The 18,943-nt window shown below is 32.0% G+C and overlaps 1 protein-coding gene across 6 annotated transcripts; it reads left to right on the top strand.

Annotated features, from left to right (window-relative positions):
• The first annotated feature begins 2,883 nt into the window (after positions 1-2,883).
• yrt (yurt) lies at positions 2,884-17,976 on the top strand. 6 transcript variants are annotated; one of them, XM_074184411.1, is made up of 14 exons: positions 2,884-3,407; positions 3,980-4,127; positions 4,240-4,416; positions 4,900-5,108; positions 5,607-5,800; positions 6,910-7,125; positions 7,186-7,367; positions 7,424-7,604; positions 7,822-8,021; positions 8,145-8,258; positions 8,315-8,418; positions 11,678-12,058; positions 14,630-14,772; positions 14,834-17,976. In XM_074184411.1, exons 1-14 carry the CDS (start codon positions 3,258-3,260, stop codon positions 14,904-14,906), a joined length of 2,472 nt encoding a protein of 823 aa, XP_074040512.1. In that variant the 5' UTR covers positions 2,884-3,257; the 3' UTR covers positions 14,907-17,976. The 6 variants fall into 6 exon arrangements, with proteins under 6 accessions (XP_074040512.1, XP_074040515.1, XP_074040514.1 ...); XM_074184413.1 differs by having other exon boundaries at positions 2,885-3,407; positions 8,142-8,258; positions 14,630-14,740; XM_074184410.1 differs by having other exon boundaries at positions 2,885-3,407; positions 8,142-8,258.
• The last annotated feature ends 967 nt before the right edge of the window (positions 17,977-18,943 follow it).

Genomic DNA, 18,943 nt, shown 5'->3' with positions numbered 1-18,943 from the left:
AGGGCTTTTTCTTCCAGTTTGTGTCTGAAAGATATTTCTTTGCATGGTATACATATCTTTTTATAGATGTAATTTTTTGAAACTAATTGCTTCGTTCCTTTCTTTGGAAGATTCCAATATTTATGTATCAAATGGAGAAGTAAAAGTCCAAAACCTTTCTTTCCCAAAAATTAATCTCTCCAAACAATATATCCTTTCAGTTTCCTCTTGTATTTTGTTACTGTCTTTTTCTCTCTCTCTCTCTCTCTAGGTTTTCTTGACTTTTGCTTCCGTACGTGTGTCTCTTTAAATACCGATAAGCATCTTCTGATTTTGAGGGTGGTATGAATTTGTACTACCACGGTTTATGGAATGTCTAATGCTTCTCAATTTATAATATATATACACACATCGGAAAAGTCTAGGGATATTTTTAAAAATGGCAAAATTTTTTTTTTTAGATCGCTTTAGGGAAAAAAAAGTTGACGGGTGATTATTAAACGAATGTAACTTACAACAAAATTTATCAAATGGTCAAAAATACTGAGTGCGCATATAAGCAAAACTAAAAAAAATATGGCTCTTCTTTGGCACCCCGAAAAAAAATCATAATACAAAAAAAATTGGAATCAGTACAAAGTATGGCCTCCACGCTGGTTTATTATGGCCCTACATCTATCGTGCATCGACAAAATGAGATTGTCAATGTGTTGTTGAGGTACATTTGCCCATTCAGCGATTAAAAGCTCTCTCAATTGAAACGTTGTCTGAATGTTCCCCATATGCGGAGTAATTCTTCGTTGAAGCATGTCCCACACATGCTCGATGGGATTCAGGTCCGGTGATTGTGCTGGCCATGGCAATACATCAACTCCTTCGTTGGTGAGCCAGTCAGTCACTAGACGCGCGACATGTGGACGAGCATTATCATGCATTAGGTGGAAGTTTTCACCAACAGCACCAGCAAACGGACGGACGATAGGTAGAAGAATGGTGTCGAGGTACTGTCGAGCTGTGAGGGAGCGATTTGGAAAAACGAGATCGGTTCTGCCGCCGATCATGATTCCGCCCCATAGCATTACTGTACCACCTCTGTATGTGTGGACTTCCTAGACGTGTCTCAAACGTTCATTATTTCCAGGTCGTCTCCACAGTCTTACTCGACGAGAATCTGGATGAAATCCAAATCTGGATTCGTCTGTAAACAAAACTGTGGCCCAATCATTTGCATCCCAGTTTTGATGTTCTTGACACCACTCTATTCTTCTACCGCGATTGCCTCTCGACAAAGGTGGACATCTGAATGGCCTTCTGTTGTGGAGATCTGCTTCATGCAGTCGATTTCTGACAGTATCACGACCAATGGTTACCTGGTGCGTCTGCTGCAACACGTTAACCAACTCAGGTGCTGTGATTGTCGGTTGTCTTCTTGTGGTTAAGACCAAAAATCGGTCTTGAACTGCAGTTTTAGCGCGTCTTCGCCCTGGATGTTGTTCGGCTGGACTGCCAGTTTCACGGAAACGCCGCCACAATCGACTGATAACACTTTGGGAGACCCCCAAACGAAGAGCTACATCATTTTGTCGCATGCCACCTTGAAGAAGCCCTACAGCTCTATTCATCTCAGCCAATGGTAAGTGATGGCGTTCCATGTTAAAGCACAATATTTCCAGTTTAATTGCTGAGCAAGAACTGCATAGAATGTACAAACTCGACACTTTCAGATTATTCATTTTAGCCGAAAACCTACAGTTTGTAAAAAACTTGATAAAAGATTAGTTACCGTTTTTGCAGACTTTGTTCAACCCATAGAAATCTACAGGGTGGTCGAGTGTATCAATTTAATCGAAATTAAATGACCTCATGCTTTTATTTTTATGATATTTAGTATGTTATAAAAATATCCCTAGACTTTTCCGATGTGTATATATATATATATATATATATATATATATATATATATATATATATATATATATATATATATATATATATATATCGTTCACAAATTGTAGTTGTATCAAATTACTCAACAATTCGTTGACGGTATTCATAAGGATATCAGTTAACCTATGTGCAGAGGATGCAGTACCTAGTGTTTCTTTTTCAAATGAATCGTGGAGTTCGTATAGACTTCTAATGTTTGAGTGTTTCACTGACAAGAGTTGAATGGTTAATAAATTATTCTGAATTCGTTTCAAAGTTGAATCCAAAAAATGGCAAGATTATTTTCTTCACTTCTCTTCCTTTTGGATCTTCATTGAACAGAAGAAATACAAAATTTTTACTAAACTCTCTTTACGAATATGTTTCAGCGATATATCTAGCAAATCAGTAAATGTCACTTTTGAAAACTGATATGCTCAAAGATGTGTTACGCACAAAAAAAGAAGTACAGTTTTCGAAAAAACCATATTCAAAGTTCAAAACTACTTTAACAGATATAAAGATATTCATCTATCTATCTCAACAAAATCACCTTAGTAACAAACCAGTGAATTAAAAATGTAACTCTATTTTACAGGCACTCTAATCAATAACAGTCTCTTTTTCAAGGCCACGTGAAGACGAATATCTCCATTATTCCATTGATATTGTCAATCAAAGGTTATAGTATTTTTCCTATTATACCTTTCCATTTTTTTATTCTATAATTATGTTTAATTCATTTGACTAAAGTCGAATGTACTATTATTGAAAATGTATTTATATACAAACCTAATAGTTTGAGAAAAAACCGATAAGAAAAATCGTTTCCACTGTTGAGACTCATATCAATCATTTGAAAATATAAAAAAATTATGGTCTTTCCTTCTGCAAAATGTTGATCTGTGTTTTGATGACAAAAGACAGAAAACATTGTTGTGACGTGACATAACATCTCCAAGCTCAGAATACAAGACTACAAATTTCTTTGAACAGAAAACAGTAAAAAAGGCGAGTTCTTAAATTCACGACGAGTTCATCGGGTGATCCCAATGAATTCATCTATTGGTCCATTCGAAACGTAAGCGCGTTTCTGTTAGTTGAAGAAATCCATCAAAAATTTTCTGAACACGTCTAAACACTGAAAGAATACCGCAAATGGACGGCTTCCCCTGTCATGGCTTCTTCGTCAGTGTGACAGTTGAGAGGAGAAAGTATTAATTATCGTAATTATTGTGGAATAATTAATATTATGAAACTTTGAACAATTCAAAACTAAAGTTTATCTGTTTAACCTATAAAAACAAAATAATTGCTAATAGTCGTGAAATGAGATATAAGTGCTGCTAAAAATGTTTAGATTTTTAAGTGGAAGAAAACCCAGAAATACCTCGTCGAATGGTGCAGGTGATAGAAAATCGAATAAAAATGTGATAAATAAAAATTTAATCCAATGTAGGGTCATATTATTGGATGGAACGGATTTATCAGTGGAACTGTCTGTAAGTTATTTTCAAATAAAAGAGGTTAACGACAATAACTGCTCAAATTTTTGATTGTGTAGGCGTTACTTTCAACAGTATTCAATTTCATAATTTATTAATCATGTCATATTTTAACTATTACTGCTGTTATAAGAAGTTTTTCCATTAGAACTGGGATTCATTCAAATAAAAGGCTTTGATTTCAACAAAAAAGTATGTTATACTGGGTATGCAAATCATAAACTGATATCCTGTTATTGATAACAAATGGATAATGTTCAATATTGGTAATTTTCATGGTTAATTTTAGGTGTTATTAATTAGGTGTTGTACAATAATTTTGATCAATTTCCTATCAATTATGTGCATGAGAGAAGAAAAAGGAATTATTTTCTTGCTTTCTAATATCTTTTATAAATGAATCACCTTATGCAACAGTATATTCCAGTTCCCAAGTCCTTAAAACAATAGGCATTGTTCAGTTACTAATAGAACTTTGGTAATTTGTTTTATTTAAAAATCTTACAACATATTCTTTATTTTATTTGGGCAATAATTTAATCTTTATTCCTTATAAATTATCGTTTCAGAAAAAAGCAAAAGCCAGGGATCTATATGAGCAAGTTTTTTATTCCTTGGACCTGATAGAAAAAGACTACTTTGGACTGCAATTCACTGATGCTAATCATGTCAAGCACTGGTTGGATCCTACCAAATCTATCAAAAAACAAATCAAAAGTTAGTTTCTTCTGATTATCATATGTATATTTTTGAAAGAAATATTTTTATGACTATGCTTCGTAGGAACTCCATATATTTTGTTCATATTTAAGTTTTATTTTTTTATTAGTTGGCCCACCATATACTCTTAGGCTCAAAGTGAAATTCTACTCATCAGAACCTAACAATCTAAGAGAGGAATTAACCAGATACCAATTTTTCTTGCAACTGAAGCAAGACCTTCTTGAAGGAAGATTGGAATGTCCCTACGAAATAGCGGTAAAACTATCTGCTTTGGCTCTACAATGTAAGTGACATATTTATTCAAACTTTCCAATATATTTTATTATAAGGGAGTAGTTAGAATGTTTTGTGGGTTTTTACCCTTCTACAATCTGAAAAATAAATGAATTACACAATAGGGAATATGTTCAAGTGTAATGACGGGCAAACTGAAAATTTCACTGTGAAAAGTTACTATGTATTTAATATAAACCTTTGAAGTGTCCAATAAGTTACTACTTTGTTGTATTAATATTGCTATCATTTTTTTATTTATAAGCCTAGCTGATTAACGGAAAAACAGATTTTAAACAGAAACAGATTTTTTTATTAATTTTGAACTGATTTTTGTTGATTTATATTTATTTGTTCTTCAGATTATGTAAGTTTGAAAATTCTATTATGTCTTTCAAAACGTATTTTTTATTGAGATAAAACAGTTCATTTCTCATTACTGCAAGATCATATTTCTCGAAAAAAATGTATCCATTTTATATCGAACTTTCAGCTGAACTTGGAGATTATGATGACACTCAGCATTCCCCAGCTACCGTTTCAGAATTCAGGTTTGTTCCTAATCAAACGGAGGAAATGGAAATAGAGATTCTGGAAGAGTTCAAAAAATGTAAAGGTCTCACACCTGCTCATGCCGAGCAGAGTTTTTTGAATGAAGTCAAATGGTTAGAAATGTACGGGGTTGACATGCATACAGTACTGGTAAGTTTTCAAGAAAGTTCCTCTTACACCAGGGTCTCTCTATTTTTGTCAGCTTAATTGTTCATTCATAGTATTTGGAATTAATCATTATCTTTAGGCGTTTTCTGGCGCTCATGTATTCAAACTTATTCACCTGTCATTCAAATACATTAATTCTGGCATTGAAACGATGACGTCACATCAACTATGATTTGAAACGTATTCATCATGATTCAAAACTAGCGTGAGGTTTGACATGTTACATCAGTTGTTGGTTTCTGCTTTATTTTTATCGTTATAGTTCATAAAGTGCTGAAAACTTTTCATCAAATACGTTGTAAGGATGTACAAAATAAAGCTGGAAAATTATTACTTGCACAAATCCAATTAAAACTGACGTTAGAGAAAATTGAAAAGTTTATATCATTATTTGATTAACTTCAACAGAAACAAACCCTATTATTCTTTAAAATAACTCAATTTTTTTTATATCATGAAGCTTCAATGAATCATTTCCAGGGCAAAGACAGCATGGAGTATAGGTTAGGTTTAACACCGACAGGTATTCTAGTTTTTGAGGAGCCTAATCAGAAGATAGGCTTATTTTTCTGGCCAAAGATTGGCAAACTCAATTTTAAGAAGAAAAAATTAACTTTAGTAGTAGTGGAGGATGATGACCAGGGCCGAGAACAAGAACACACCTTTGTTTTCAGGTAAGAGATATTTATATAGTTTTATTATGTTTCTTGAACACATCAACATGCAACAACAGAGACTGTGTTATTCTTTCTCAAATAAAAGCTTTTAAATAATTCAGAAAAACGTTCATAGACAGTAACTACGAAAAGCTAAGTCGATTATTGAATAGATATGTTGAAAATAGAACTATTTCTATCAATTGGTATTTGTACAATGCTGATCTAATTAAAGGAATATATAAGGAATCGGTACCAAAACTGGTTGATCTGTTGTACAAAACCTCTAGTTGCAGAGACTAGCGATGGATAAATATTTTCACAACTTCATTGTGTAATTATTTATTATGTGTAACAAAAATTTCAAAGTTGAAAAAGTATTTTCCTAGAATACCAATAAGAATTTCATAATTGGCGAGATCGTGAGCTAGTTTGAAGTGTACGATGAAAACTCCATATGAGTCCTTGGTATATAGTATAGTGCGGAAGATTCTCAATAACAAAAATTGGTACCATATAAATATCGATAGAGTTTAGGTATTACTTTCAGGGGATCCATAGAGAAGAATTGGTTTTTTGTCGTGGAATGTTTTATGGTCTAATAAATCCAATTTTTCCAATTGCATATACATTAGAAAAAACTGACACTTGTCAAGAGCAAGACTTTTTTTTAATGTCCAGAATAATTATATCTAGTATTATCTTTCCATTTTTTGTGATGATTTGGATGGTGCGTATTTGAAGCTCGCAATTTCTTGAATGAAATTGAATTTATAAGTAGGCACAGTTTATATTTCCAGCAAGATGGATACCTGCTCAATTTAAAATATCATTTTCTATCAGAAAAAAAGTATTACATACAGAAACGTTAGGATACAGTTCCAAACCACGACAGCCTTCGAACCCGAATGAAGACGGTAACAATGAAAATCTCGGCCACGAAAGCCTAAATCAATTTATCAACATTACATACAGAGCTTTCCGTTAGAAAAAATGTTTTTGATGATTAGAAACTTGAATGTTCCTGGAAACATTAGTAGAGAAGTTTATATACATCAAAATAATCAAAACTAACAGCGCCATTGAAAGTTATTCTTTGTATTACCATAAAATTAATATTTTGACAGGTTACATAATGAAAAAGCATGCAAACACCTTTGGAAGTGTGCAGTAGAACACCATGGATTCTTCCGTCTCAGGGCACCTGTTAAAGGGCCGTCAGCCAGGCAAAACTTTTTTCGAATGGGTTCAAGATTCAGATACTCCGGTCGCACAGAATATCAAAGTACTTATCAGAATCGTGCTAGAAGAATCGTTCAACTTGAGAGGAAGCCAAGTCAGAGGTAAAATTTTTAGATAATTTGGCAAATTTATCTTCTGTTTTATTCATATTTTTATTTCAGATATGGAAAGAGACAAAGCCATGTATTGAGGGAACGAGAAAGAGAAAATCTCAGGGCTTCCTCAAACAGTAGCGAAAAGTCATCACCTACTACAAATGAATCGAATGAACCAATCTACTGTACTGTGAAGGACGACTTGACCAAAAGTCTCACTCCAACACCATCCACTCCGACTCCAACAGGTATGTCCTGATTTTATTCAAATCAAATCATTCCCACAACAAATATTTTATTACAGGACCTGAATCTATAGGCATTGTAAGTCAAAATAGTTTTGGAAAAGCTTCAGTTGGTCGGAGTAGTTTTGGAAAAGCTTCAGTTGGTCAGAACAGCTTCGGAAAAGCATCGGTGCATTCTTTTGGAAAAGTCTCCAATGGAAATTCATTTGGGAAGGCATCAGTCGGATGCGGGTCATCTAGGTAAATAACTGTTGATTCGATAAGTAGTATTTGGAACCTCTGGTGTGAAATGGATCTATTGAAAACACTTTTTCCATACCAAAATAAAAATAGTGTATTTTAGTTCTGATGTGAAAAAATGTGTTCTGTAGAACTCTTTATTTTAAAGTTGCTCAAAATTGAATCAAGATTTTTTCAACATACTGCGTAATTACAAATTTCATTTCAATATTTTCAGCCCAGTGTTATCAGTCAGTAGTAAAAACGGAACACTACCTCGTAGCAAACCAGTTAGTCCAACTACAGTCCTCCCACCAACTAGCCCAACACCATCGAACACTGATAGCCAGTTGGACTTTTTATTCAAAAGTTTGGCCAAAGAATCTCTCACAGGTATCGCAAGGGATGATAAGAGGAATGAAAATACGGAGTCAGAGAGTAAGTGTTTTTCCTTGAAAACTAGGAAAGGAATTAGAAATTATCAAAAATTCGAGTCATCATTTTTAGTTCTATGTGAATCATAAATTCAATAATGAAATAATGAATTATGTTTTACAGCAGAGGCTGATTGCGGTTCAAAATCTCTAACATCTGAAATACCGAACAATATCAGTAGAATTATTGGCGGAGCAAAACCACTGCCACCTGGACAAATAAAATGTAATATTTTGAAAGGTTTGTATTTTGAAATGCTAGTATTTCAATTCTATATCAAATAATTTATGTCACAGCGAAAGCTGAGGAGGAATTGCAAAACTCGAAACTCACAAATCAAATGTTTGTTCAAGCCAAGGAAGAGGAAACATCTCTGAATGCAGCTACTTTCATATCTGTGGTAAGTTCTGATGAAACAATTATAGTGTGATTTGTTTTTTAGACCACAAGATTATTGTTGTCATTTGGGGATAAAACAATCCAATAATATTTTAAAGATTATAGAGATTTACATGAATAATATCAATTTTGATTGAATGTTTGGTGTATGTATATGCGTATACATGGGCTCTCAGTTTTGTAACTGAGTGAGAAATCTGCATACATTTTTTTTTAGTTTTCATTGATTTTTTGGCACTTTTTTCTTGTCTGGAGATTTTTTTGTTTTGTAATACATTAATGGAGCAGTAGAAAACAAAACAAAAAACAATTCTTGTATAAATCTCAACAGCAGAATCACCAAATAATATGTGTAATTCATGTTCTAAAACTTACTAATACATTTTACTACAAGATTTTCACTATAAAACGTTTTCAAAACCTTGACACATGTTTCACTATATAATAGCATCCTCAAGTAGGAATGATGAGGAAGATATTATATAAAGAAATATGTGTTTGGGTTTTGTAAACCTTTTATAGCGAAAATCTTACTGAATTATTAAGTTTTGATATGGACTTTCAAATAGTATTGTCGATTCCAGCCAATGATTCATGTTTTGCTAACAAGAGTCAGATCATTCAACGATTATAAATACACCTTGTTAAATGTAGGAAGAGCCTTCTGAATTCCGGTATAGCCCCGCCCACTAAATCTGCGTTCTTTAGAAGACAGTGAGAGTGAGAGAGAAAAATTTCTCAAGTCTCTTCCTAGGTTTGACAAGCTGTATTTTGTTATACTCCTGTTTTGTGAAAAATGACTTATTGAATAGTTCAACAAATACAGATAAAGTAAAGGCAATAAACTCCTCCCCTTACAAAAACGCCATGGGATCGGCAAAAAACTCAATCCACATATATCAAAGATAAACATAGCTTTCACAGGCGGCCCGTTGCCTTTACTGCAGTGAAAGATGGAGGACAAATCTCGTTTCTTGGTCAATACATTATTTTTTTATTAAATCTTGAAAATTCTGTGACAAATAAGGTATCATCACCGATAATATTTCATCTAAAGCACTGTTTCATTTTTGTAGAATACTTGGAAGTATTTAGAATGAGTCAATTAAACTTTCTCACCAGCTTGGGAATTGATCATTATATTGGTTTCAATAATTAATTCTTTCACAATGAGTCCAGTGACTTCAATAGTGGTCATCAGCAAACATTGTTAAATAACTATCATCAACATATTCAAGTAAATCATCGTTAAACAGAATTAGCAGTAGAGGGGCAAGAACAGAACTGTGGAGAATGCCTAATAGTTATAGTTTTTTTTTCACAAAACTAAATGACCTAATCGTTTTCATTAAGGAGGGCTTTCTTATTTGGGTTTCTCTTCACAATTTTTAAATTATCAGGATTTCAAAATTTTTTGTGCCTATTGAAGAACTTAAATACCTAATTCAATAGTGTGAATATTACACAGATGGAATGTGCATGATCCCCAAATGACTATTCAATAAGTGACTAATACTGTATGTAGATTAACTCGCATTTTGTCATGAAGATTTATTATATGTTCATAATTCTGATGTCATATCAGGAAAATGTGAAATTTTTGAGAAATAGACAGGATATTCTCATCTTTTATAAAGTCCTCTTTACATCTTCAAATATACCGTCATGGAATTTCCAATATAGTATAAGTCCCTGTAAAACCTATAATCACTGCAGTAAAGTAATTGCTTATCATTGAAATCAACTGTTCTCTTGTGGTTTAAGAATTTCTAAAGTACATAATCACTGAAAAATACCTATATCCAAAGAGTGAACCAAAATTATTTGCGCAAACACTGAAAACAATATTTGACAAAACTACTTATTAAAAGTGTTACGAAGGCAGAAGAATAAACTCAAAACTTTCCGAATGAACTTTAACACGCTCAATGAAAATTCGTGATGAATGTACAAAACTGCAGCATAATAGCTTATAAATGTTTATAAAAAGTTTAGGATAAATCTTTCTAGCGAGTAATGACCATTTCTTGTGAGTAGAATACTATACTTTTTCTATAACTTACATCAAGAATATTTCAAAATAATCTTCATTTGCGAGAGATATGTAATTGAATGTATATGTAACTAAAAATTCATTCAATTATTGAATTTCATAAAAAGAAGCAACCTGAAAAATCATTTTGAAATACTTTCTGTTCTTGTTATTTTATATTTCATATAAAAAATCTGCCGTCATTAGGATTTTAACTCAGGTACTACTCCAGTTTGCCAGTCGCATGTTACACCAACTACTCGATCACTCTAATTTTGTTATTAAATGATGAACTTTGAAATATATCAATTTCTTCGTCACATATTCAATTTCTGCTAATCTACACTCGTTTTCACACCTCAATTTAATGTTATGATTTTTTGCATTAGAAACTATATATGTTGAAATTAAATCAGTTCAATGATTAGGTTTGCCGTTTGAGAATATTTTGAATCAGGTAAATTCTCAAAGACTACTTGACATTGAAAAAAATGAAATACGACTTTGAATTTGCTCAGCTGGTTTTGAAGGTAGTGAGCTATGAATCATGGCAACTGTGAATTTCATTAGTTTGGACTTCCATTGTCTAAATCTGTTTAAAATCTGTTTTTCCGTTAATCTAATATGATATGATTTGAAATCTCTGTAATATAAATTGGAAATGAAAATTAAAATCAAACAAACAGGTCAACTGTGATTGGTTTGAATGTGTGAGTTATGGATCATTTTGCCTTTTTACTCAACAAGACGGACACATAATCAAAGTCATAGTCATAGAATGAACAATTGAAAGTCAATGAAAGAATAATACATAATAAAACAGTATGTAACTATTTCTGCTTTGAGAGAATTTTTTATTTTGTTTTGTATACCTATAATGTCTCCGTTTTTTTTTTTTTTTTAGTTCAGTCTGTTGGTTGTTCACTGGGAATGTTCATAAAATGATAATAAATAAACATATAATTATGTCTCAGAATATTACTCATATTTGAGTGTGTTTAGATTTCTCATATCTATTATAGAGAACATGCATTTCTGACACTTCCATGTTATTGGAAAATTTTATACCCTTATTTCTAAATATATTCCTGTTATAACAGCAAATAATGTATTTGTAAGATCAGTTTCATACCCTGAATATGAAAATATTTGTATTAGAAGGACAGAGAATGACAAAATGTGAGGAATGCTTTTTGTGCTTTTTTGTAAATGCTTCTGTTGCGTTTAGGGCGGGGATAAGTTAACACTCTCCGTGAGTGGTCCACCGAGTTTGCCTCCTATTATAACAAACTCAATACTAAAATCTCCGAAAATTCTTGAAAAAGAACTGACCGAAGAGAATAAAAATAAGGTGGAAGAGAAAGATCCAAAACGATGTCCTACTCCAGTTACTGTCACGTTTTTTGGACATAACGATGGGAAGTTAGAAATCTGCCAAGTTGAAGATGAAAAAGTTAACCTCAATCCTTTTGCTAATTATTTGAACGATTCAAATGCCAATCCTTTTCGTTCCATAAATCCATTCCATCCCAATAATCCATTTTGTAGCAACGAAAATGAGGTGAAAGAGGAACAGGTTGAAGTTGAAATAAATGATGCAGTTGATCAGGTGAGTGCTGCCATGCTTTTGTTTCATTTATTTTTTGTTCGCAATTGTCTGCTTGACGTGAATGTATCAAACAAAATATTTTCACTATACATCTTTAATTTCACAAGTAGTGGTTTAAACTATATGTAATAACGTATATACAAAAAAATATGGAAGTAGGTGTCAACTTACTCTAAATGGAACACCCAGATTTCATAATTTGACAATTCATCAATATGGATTGTATTTTTTGTTGAAGAGAACTTCAGTATTTTTTTTAATATGCTGATTGACCATTACCACATGCTGATAAACAAATTATAGAAAATTTAAAAAATATATATATGACAATATATCAGTGAATGTTTAACGAAGAACAACGCTAAAATTGATTTTCAAAAAAGATTCTTCACTTGTTCAGAATATTATACAAAATCTTTTGAATTTAAAATATGTCAAATATTCCTAAACTTGGGTATAGAACATGATACACGAAATCCATTTAAAATAAGCATGTCGACACTAGGACTTTCAAGTGGAAAGGACACATTCTTAACCACATATTATACCAGTTATTGTCCGAGTATGAGCTTTATTCATTTTTAAAACACTTCACGTGAAACCATGTTTGTCATCATAGGCAGCTTAGTGTAAACCAATAAATAGGAAACAAGGTCGTCGATTTCACATGATCGATATTTAGAAGGAAATCTCTCGGCCGCCTCTAAATTTTGTTTAGGAGATGAAATTTTTGTGTTTATTTTTTACCTTGGCACTTCAACCCTTGGTGGGGTGAGATTCGTCTTTTAAATCACAAATGGGACTAGAGGGTAAATTGATATCTCAGTTGAAAAGTTATCAATTTTTCTTCTATTCACTTCCTTCTTTCTTTTTGACTTTCCAAAATAATTATAAGTTAACGACAAGTCAACATGAAAAAAGTTTTTTTTCAATGTTCAACGGAAATTATTGTAATACCAATAATGTAATGTAGTAAATTTGACAGTCAGCATTAATTCGTTGATATTAGTCATCTATATTAATTGTTCATGAATTGTTCTTTTTTTTACAAAAGATCTATCAGACTCAAATTTAGTGATCTTACAAGCCGTTACACTGGTTCTCTTTGACATATTCAACAGAAAAGGTTCCATAGAAATACTGATGAACATCAAAGCTATAGTGAGGAGGTGCCCCTTCTTGTTGAACTGTCAATGTCATTGTAAAGGTTACTATGTTCAAGAATGCAGGATTCAGTCTCTTGTAATAATTCCAAGAAAAGAAATGGCTCAATTCGTTAGGGTGTTGTGCCTAATCATGGTAGGTAGATGTAAAGTGCGTAGGTCTGTTTGACCCTACACAGCAACCGGTGAAGGTTTATTGTTATTCACAAACATTTGAATTCGAAAAAATAAATTCAAAGGGTACGTGTAGGTTGTGAGCACGAGGTAATATACATCCAAGCAGATGCGAATGAGAGTAATTTGGATTTTATTATTAATTTTTCTCTTGTAATACAATGCAATCTTTCTATTTTCTTTGTACAGTAAACTATCAAAAATATCTTATACAGGATGTAACAATCAGAGAGGTCTGATAGTAGCCCATTGGTTAGTATGGGATTTTTTATTTTCACTGCGTATCGAGTGACCCGAACTAGAAGTCGTACATTAAAATTCAACAACTCCATAATAAATATAGGATAAATAAAATAACTTTTGTGTAATTTCTACTAAGATTTTTATTCGTTTCGACCGATTTCGGTTTGTTAAACCATCACGAACAAGAGTTTACTTGAAAATGGTTCAACAAACTTAAACCGGCCGTAACAAATAAAAATTTGAGTAGAAATATAAAAATTTTAGTAAAAATAAGACTAAAGTTATTTTCTTTATCCTTTATTCAATATGAATTTTTATAAAATGAATAGGTCATCGATCAAACCTCCATAATACTTACAAAGCACAGGTTTCAATTTCTGAGGATTATTGTTAATAGGGGATGATGACAACTGGTTAACAGAAATACACATTTGAATGTCATTACCAGATTACAATAACACATAGTGAGTAACAGAAAGATGCGCAGCAAAATACTTACTAACTCACTTCCAACTCACATCTTCTTGGATGTATATCGCTTTGAGCTCACATCTACACCTAATGGTCAAGTTTGTCTCGCTAGGTGTCGGAACTGCCCTGCTACTGAGGAAACATCTTACAGTTACCCAAATAACATCTTTAAAATTCAGCTTTTATACTACAATAATTTAATAAAATTTCAAGTCATCATTTGAGGAGCTTTCAGACCTTTGTTACTTGTTATGTTCCAAAGCCCCGATGATCCAAACTACATAGTATCAATTCCTACTTATATTTGGGGTCATGCACTGTTAAACTTTCAGCTTCTATAAAATTACGAAGATCTGGCATTCATGAACTCATAAGACTACAAAGATTTCCTTCTTGAAATAAAAATTATTTATTTTTGTTTGAAAACCAATTATGAGAAGTCGACCCTGAATAATTTTCACCGACGTGATATAGTCTAAATAAAAAATATTAATTTTTTTTACGTTTATATTTATTTCAGAATAAAAATGAAGAACTTGACTCAAAATTGACAACTCCTCTCAGTCCAACTCTCAGCAAAGTATCACCTTGGTTGGTTTCATCAGAGGTAGTATCTTCGCCGGTTTCGAAGGTGAACACAACAGAAACAGCAATAATTAGAAAGTCTGTGATTACAACACAGCTCTGAAAATATGTAAATATTAATACATTTATGTATTTTCAGGCATACTTATTGCACCTATTCCCTTGAAGGAAAATCCAACAAACTTAAGTCTGTATTGTTCCTACTTTTTTAACAGGTGGTAAAAATTTAATTGATGTCAAAAATCTAATTAGAGAGGTACAACTATCTTTTCGAAATATTGAGGTACTATACCACCAATGAAAAAAAGTAAACATTGACCAAAATTTTTGAAATTGACAGTATTATTTCAGAATTATATTGAAAATGGTCTCTGTTTTTTGAATTGTTCTGAGATTTGCCTTCATTTCCCACTGCCATAGAGGAAAAGTTGAATATATCGATCAATATCCTAAAATCGAACCACATGTTATAATATGAAGAGTAAATGGGAACAATATTTCATACTTTTGATCTTTTCTTTAGGTGTTGAAAGTATATATTATGTTAAAACTTTGTGACATTTTCACAAAAACAATTTTTTAATTAAGTTTAGAGGGCTTCGGCAAATATAAACACCCTGTGTCAGTGCAGGCTTTGTCTTTAGATACAGCCTTTGATAAAGACACTATCTTTATTATTATTCATTGTGTCCAATTTTGAATGGCCATGTTTTCAACATCTCAGTTGTAAAGATCATATTGTAATTGAAAAAATTCATGGTTTTGAGTGGATTAGATTTTGTTAATATTCATGTTCATTTCTGTATATTGTCTTTTCAAGGCATTAAAAAATTCCTGCTGCTTGTGCAGTAAATCGAAAATACGATTGAATTTTTTGCTGCCTATAAAACAGGTGAAAACAGTAAATTTCAATAATGTGTAAATGTTTATTAATGAAAGAAATACTGAAGAAGGTTTGGTTGAAGAACTAAGGGAAAAGTATCTGAAGGAATTAAAATATGATATTCAGAAAATGTTTTCTACATTTTCAATGTCGCTGTCATGCCATGCCAGGAGACGTGTCTTAACGAGTTTTCATGTGACATATCTGTTCATAAAAGAGCTCTTCGATAAGTAGACTTGTTTTGAATCATTGATAAGTATTGAAAACTCAGGTGAACAACTTATTTAAAGGTATGTTCAGTTACAGGAAACAACTGACCTAACCTTTCTGATGAACATTTAAAAAAAACAAATATTCAAAATATAAACAAGGAATAGTGCATTTTTTATGATATTTGTTTGGGATCAAAAATAGCAACTAATGGCCTTTTTCATCACAAATTTGTTTTTGTGGACAAGCATCAGCATCAATCAAACGTGCAAAAGCGGTTTTCCTTGTCCTAATATACCCTAACACTTTGTATGTACTATACCTCCGTTTCTGTAGTATAGCTGAACTTCAAGGTTTTGTAATCCCAGAGACAAATGAAATATTATTGAGGTGCTTCTGAGAAAGTTAAGAAATACTCATTGGAAGTCATGTTATTCTGTATATTTTTATCACTTTCTTTGGTTAAATATATTCAAGAATAAGTAGCTGAAATTATATCTATATATATACGGTACAAATTTAAAAATTCAGCAAATTTATATTTGTTGTGGATGCAAATGCAAGTGTGTGAAGATAACCCTAACTTATAATTTACAACCTAACCTGCAAGTTGCTTATATCTTCTTCTCGGACCAAGACACTGAGGAATTCACTCATCTGTGACCGAGACCACGCAATATAATAATAGAATATAATAATAAAGCAAATGATAAAGAAAAAAAATGATTCATTGATAATTTGTTTCATTTTGTATGTGTATTGAAAGCTATTGCGGCTTTAAATGTTTCAAAAATGCTGGACCAGACGATCAGAGTTAGAAAAAATGAAGGTTGGAATCAAGAACCACCTTTTTTACAGTTCACAATTATCTGCTTCCACTCAACTATGAACGAGTACAGAACCATGTACAATAATTTATTCCAATTGTTGATTTGTTCGTGGAGATAATATTGTTTTCCCAAAATACTACAAAATTTTTAAATTACCACTATTTCAGTGGCCACTGCTTGCGCTTGTCAAATGATGAAAGGGCCTATTGTGAGATTCTAACCAAATTATAAGACACTTCATCTAAAAAGCAATTGTATAGTGAAACATGTGCGGTTTTGTGAAAATCTCAAAATTTTATCAAATCCAAACAGATCAACCAAACCTTTTTTCAATAAGTTTATAATGCTAACCATTATTGAAAATTATTTTACTCCTCCTCCATGATTTTTTTTCAATATGGTATATTTCTGAAGGCCATATATTCATAATACTTCAGTCTACTTTTCAATTTTTTATCGATTTGTAATTAGTATCTCTAAAGTGATATATACTAGGTTCTTATGTTAGATTGCTTTTTAGTTATTGTTAAGATTTATAGTTTTTATTAAGCTATTTTGAGAAATTTTATACATTGTGATAAACACATTTCTATTCTTGATTATTAGGTGTATCATCGGAAAAATGTTATAACTTTTTCTTAATATCAAAGTTTTATTCAAATCAGAGCTTAATTGAAAACAATATTTGATTTTGTTTTCATTTCTTTGAGTTTGTCTGAATCATTAAGTCATTCCCAGTTATTTATAGTTTTTGATAATTTGTTTGGCAAAATATGGGTTTACACAAAAGTTATTCGTTCTACAAAATTTTCAAGTTATTATTGTTTGATTCCTTATGGACATTTTTGTATCTTCCAAATATTTTTCATATCTCAATTTCTCCGAATATATTAATTTTTGTGTCATCGGCAGCTGCTGAATAACTTGGGCACTTAAGTTATATGCGAATAAAAGTAGAAATAATTAATTTTTGTTCTAACTCCTGCAAAAGTGATATCCTGTAAGAAAGATTCAATGCAACTTGAAGTAGTGTGATGTAGCAAATTAGTTTTTATATTTTATTTATATTTGTATTTCAGCTCTTGGCATTTCAAACTAAAATACTAACCAAAATTATTTATTTTTATATTTTTCAACATTACGAAAAACAGTATTCACTCAATTTCAAAAACACAACTAATATCACAATTTCAAATTATTCATTTTTATGACAATTTACACCCAGAACCAAGTGCCATTATATTTCATAGGTGAGAGACAATATGCTTCCAAACAAATATGAGACTTTATACATGCATTCTGAACTTTTGTATCCGTCCTTGTACTCTTGGAATAAAGTATTTATATATGTTTTGAAAATATGAGTTTGTATTATCTGTCCAATGGCACGCGTGCCATTGATGGCATGCGAAACAAAATTTTGGGCACGTCACCGATTACGAAATTCGTTATGAACAAAAAAAAAGTTTTAAATAAGCATTTTACAACGATCGAACGCGAGTGATCGATCCTAAGCTACGGAGTGTTCGGGTGCGGGGCAGGGCGGCAGGCAGGAAGTGCTGCGCGGCGCTCGTTTGTTTCTGTACTTTTGTGGGTTTCAATTGCTAATGAACCATTGTTTGATTACGCATAAGGTAGTAGTGAATTTCGTTGATATAATTGTATTTTAAAGTTTATTCGAGTTATTTTTATGATTTTTAAGTGATATTTAATATGGCCACTTCAGCAAAAAACAAAAAGTGCAAGATAGTAAGAGTATAAGAGAAATTCAAACTTGGTGGACTGAGAAATACGGCATGATTAGTAAAGGTGACAAAGCGGTGTGTGTTTTATGTTCTATAACAGTGGTATGTAACATGGTGGTCTGTTAAACAGCATTTTGAAACAAATCACAAATCTGTTAGTCAAAAAAGCGAAGCAGAGCAAAAAGAAATAATTGCAAGTGAATTGAAAGACAGAAATAAACAGTCAACATACGCGGCTGCAAATGTCATTGCTCGATCACTTCATACACACACAAGAACAAAAATGAGTTCAAACCACCTCGCCAAATCAATACCTGTTAAGAGTTGTTCTTGACCTGGTCAAATCTGATTGAAACCTGATCGAAACGTGTTCAAATCTGATCAAGACCTGATAGAAACTGATTGATATCTGTTTCGTAACAATGAAAAGTTAAAACATAGAAAAATAGTTAAAAACAAATTAGAATCCTTGAAACATGGCGAGTTGCTATATGAAAGCAAGTTCATTTCAATTACAAAACACCTGAAAAATATAGAGAATAAAGATTTGTTGATTGCTTGGAAGAAATCAGACTTTCTGC

This window comes from Leptinotarsa decemlineata, unplaced genomic scaffold (genome assembly GCF_025532065.1).
Source record: "Leptinotarsa decemlineata unplaced genomic scaffold, Ldec_3_MD MMD2_tig00026354_RagTag_RagTag, whole genome shotgun sequence".
Lineage (NCBI taxonomy): Eukaryota > Metazoa > Arthropoda > Insecta > Coleoptera > Chrysomelidae > Leptinotarsa > Leptinotarsa decemlineata.
The sequence above is the reverse complement of the archived record's forward strand: the minus strand, read 5'-3'. Positions and strand labels throughout refer to the sequence as shown.